This window comes from Phoenix dactylifera, chromosome 6, assembly GCF_051530095.1.
Source record: "Phoenix dactylifera cultivar Ajwa chromosome 6, Ajwa_hap1_PhDact_Kaust_v1.1, whole genome shotgun sequence".
In the NCBI taxonomy this organism is placed as follows: domain Eukaryota; kingdom Viridiplantae; phylum Streptophyta; class Magnoliopsida; order Arecales; family Arecaceae; genus Phoenix; species Phoenix dactylifera.
Window position 1 is genome coordinate 6040471 of NC_143195.1, and position 4260 is coordinate 6044730.

At 33.6% G+C, this 4260-nt stretch overlaps 1 protein-coding gene across 1 annotated transcript; it reads left to right on the forward strand.

The window, feature by feature from the left end:
- Positions 1-959: 959 nt before the first annotated feature.
- LOC120105393 (uncharacterized) lies at positions 960-2039 on the forward strand. Its single transcript, XM_089923770.1, has 2 exons — positions 960-1114; positions 1469-2039. Exons 1-2 carry the CDS (start codon positions 960-962, stop codon positions 2037-2039), a joined length of 726 nt encoding a protein of 241 aa, XP_089779896.1.
- Positions 2040-4260: the final 2221 nt, after the last annotated feature.

The window sequence follows — 4260 nt, forward strand, 5'->3', positions numbered from 1 at the left end:
AGGCACAGGTTTATAGTGCAGTTAGGCACAGGTTTTCTAATTTAGTGAAATAGTTTACTGATGCCATCCCTCTCATTCATCTCGATCGTAATTACGAGACATGCCCCCTGGACCTTATTAATCTGACAAATAATGTGCATACAACGTAACCATTACATGATTCAAACTTTAGTCTTCATGATCCGAGCATTGGGAATTTCCAAACAATCTCACAATTTTTTTAAGAGAAATCTCGGTGCGCTATTACTTTTATTCCTTTAGAAATAATCAATTTTCATATTTATTACAGAATCATATGAGCATGTTCTGAGAGCTAAAAGGAAAGAACCTGTAGGTGCTAATGGATTTACAATATAAAATCGAGATACTGGAGATAAATAAGGTAATAAATGTTCCTATTAATCTGATCTTATTTCCAATAGAAAGAGAGTCCTACAAGATCTGGAAGTTGAAATTTAAAAAGATAGGAGATCATGGTACGTAGGCAAATTTTTCCTGAGATCATGGCAAAAATGCTGCTACCTAGTTAGGAATGGGAAGAGTAAGTTTATACATGGTAATGGCAATTTCTTTATTTAGTATCATAATAGCCATCCATCAAATCCTTGATTCTATCAAATAATTGACATTCATTAGACATAGAGTTCTATTAAGAAGACTAGCTTGACCAAATACAGAGAAAGTATACAATAAAGAGTACATGGGTCTTCTAAGACTAGCCTAAAAATGGTCAAGAACATAGACAAAACCAGTAAAGCCTGAGATCCATTTAAGAACTGTGCAAGCTGGTGAAAATGCTTATAGTTCTATCAAATAATTGCCTCTTATTGCATGCCTTGTCTAATATCTCATTGTTTTTCTAATATGCTTTACAAGGTGTTTTATTCATATGGATGAAATCATGACTTATGATTGACAAAATGTTTCATGTCTTTGTTGTTGCATTGTAAGAAGAACAAATGTCTAAGAAGAGCCAACATACCCTTGCTGGTCCATCAACCCAAGATGAGAAGAAGAGGAAGGCCATTTGGAATGAAAAATTGATAGAGGAGTTTATCGATATATGTATTGGTGAAGTTGAAGCTGGTAATCGCCCAGGAACACATTTCAATAGGTTAGGGTGGGCCAATATAATTAAGAAATTCAATGAGAAGACTGGAAATCAATATGACTACAAAAAATTTAAAAATAAGTGGGATAACCTGAAAGCAAATTGGAGCATTTGGATGAAATTGGTGGGAAAGGAAACAGGACTTGGATGGGATCCTGTTAGAAATACAATAGATGCACCAGATGCATAGTGGGAAAAAAAATTGCAGGTACACGTGCCACTAGTTTAATATTTGTAAGATTTTTTATACTAACCTATAAACTACTATTGACAACTATATATTGTTAACTTGCAGGAGATTCCTGATGCAGCTAAGTTTTGAGAACGTGGTCTACAACATGCCATAAAATTGGATAGGTTATTTAGAGGTACTAGTGCCACTGGGGAGGGGGCCTGGGCACCAGCTTTACTGGTGCAGGAGGATGTTGAGGACACAATTGAAGTATATGAGAGGTTGGATGGGGTTAATAATGATACATTTGAGGGCTTAGGTGACTCAGATGAGGACCATCATATGATTGCATATAAAATTGATGATGTTCCCACTGATAATTTTAATGTTAACCTTACTCTTGCATCTGATGCTATCCAAGAGAGAGGAAAGAAAAGAGTTAGCTCTACTTTGCATGATAAGAAATGCAAGAAGGTTGGGGGTGCTGCACAACTATCTCAGCAATTGAGTCGTCTTATTGATGCAGTGGAGAAGAAAAGTACAGTGCCATCCAAGATGATTGATAAACCTGGACGTAGTATCGATGAGGTGATGGACGTAGTGCATATGATGCCTGAGATGGTAGCACAACCTGAACTGCTTTTGATTGCTGCTGAGGTGCTCCTTAAAAGAGAACATCGAGAGATGTTTATGGCACTCCGAGATACCAATCTTCGAATTGAATGGCTCAAGCGAATGTCAAACTTACATAAGTAGTTGTTGACGTACTATTATGGCAATATGTTTTGTAGTTTTAATTATGAACTTCTATTATAGAATGATGATGGACTATATGTATTTGTGGTATCTCTTGGATAATGTATCGTGGATGCTATTGATTTTATGGATATTATAGATGTTATGATTTTGTGATATTATATGTATTTGCATTATATGTTTATATATCATTTGTTTTATTTGCTACAGATGTTTTATTTTTTGCATAATATGTTTTCTACAGGTATGGGCAGCATTGACAATAGTTCTGAGGAGAATTATTCCAGTGAAGATGAGATAGTTGATGATGATAATTATAATATTCTACTAACTGCAACTGTTGGTATGGTTACTGAATATTACACAAAATATATTGAAAAGGAGCCTTGTAGGACCTCTTATCAAACCGGATACAAGTTTGTATCAGAAATTTTACATGGCAATCCATATAGATGCCAACAACAATTTCGAATGGAAAAACATGTATTTATTAATCTGTGCATGGAATTGAAAATCAAATATGGTTTAAAGGCTTCTAGATATATTCCTGTTGAGGAGCTGGTGTCTATGTTTTTGATGATTCTAGGACATGGGTTTGGGAATAGGATGGTTCAAGAAAGATTTCAACATTCCGGAGAAACAGTTAGTAGATATTTCACCCATATTTTAAATGCTGTTTTAAGGATGTCCAAGGATATTATTAGCCCGCTGGATAAAGAGTTCAAAAATATTCCAAGTAAAATCCGCGATGATCATCGTTGGTGGCCTTATTTTAAGGACTGCATTGGAGCAATTGATGGCACCCATATACCAGTGAAAATTTCTCCATCCAAACAAGTACCATATATTGGCCGAAAAGGGATTCCTACACAAAATGTTATGGCTTGTTGTGATTTTGATATGCGTTTCACTTTTGTTTGTGCTGGATGGGAAGGTACTGCTCATGATACTCGTATTTTTTTAGATGCTATACACAGAAAAAAGCTCCAATTTCCACACCCACCTAGAGGTATGCATTTTAATTAAATATATTATAATATAGACGTATGCATATTAATTAAATATATTATGATCGCAAGTATACTTTTTTAACTTTCATTAAATATATTAAAATACTAACTCATATATATATATATATGCAGGTAAATATTATTTGGTGGATGCAGGATATCCTCACATGTTGGGATATATGGGGCCTTACAAAGGGGAGAGGTATCATTTACCAGATTTTCGACGTGGAAGTCAACCAAAGGGTATGCATGAAATCTTTAATCATGCACATTCCTCCCTGAGATGCACTATTGAGAGGACATTCGGATGCTGGAAAAGTAGATGGAGAATGTTGAGTACCATGCCCAACTTTTCTTATCATAAACAAGTCCAAATTGTGGTGGCTTCCATGGCTATTCATAATTTTATTAGAAATCATGCAATCAAAGATTTGGAGTTTCAGCCTTATGATGATAATGAGGATCTACTCCCTTCTGATTGTTTAGAGATTAATGAACCACAGGAAGAACTGAGTGCAGAGCAAAGCCAAATATTGGGTAACCGTGAGATGGATATTCTGCGTGATCATATTGCTTCTCAACTTATAGCTCGTTGACTTCTGAGTGCAGTGCAATTCCACATGTTGTTTTATTTTGTATTTGACCAAACATGAATGTTCGTTGTATTTTTGTTGCTACTACGTCAACAATGTAAAAAAGTATGAACAAGGTAAAGTTAGAGAGGATGGATATTAACTATGTGCAATCCTTGATTAACTATGTGCTAAGATATATGTATACCATGCTAGATTAATTGTGTCCAATCCTTAATTGTGTGTTAGAAAGGCTAAACTGTGTGCCAGGCTATATGAAGTATATTCCAAGCCTTATTAAAGTATGCACGTAGAATATGCTAAATAATTTTTCATCTATGTGATTCTCGTCTAAACATCTAGTAATCATTTAATCAATTTTATCACCTAACTAGAAAAATTGTTAGAGAGATACCATAATACGTTATCACCTACTATAAATATAATATTATAATACGTTATATCATAATACATTAATATGTTATGTTAAATAATTTAATATTATGTTATATTATGAAAAATGAATTTATACTAATAATTATAATATTTTATACCTTTATTATTGTATTATACTATAAATATTATATTATATTATATTACATTATAATACATTAATATGTTATTTTAAATAATTTAATA

Coding starts and splice junctions, on each gene's coding strand:
- LOC120105393 (XM_089923770.1), top strand. CDS start 960: ATGTCTAAGAAGAGCCAACATACCCTTGCTGGTCCATCAACCCAAGAT. Junction 1,115..1,468: donor CCAGGAACACATTTCAATAG/GTTAGGGTGGGC, acceptor AAAATTGGATAG/GTTATTTAGAGGTACTAGTG.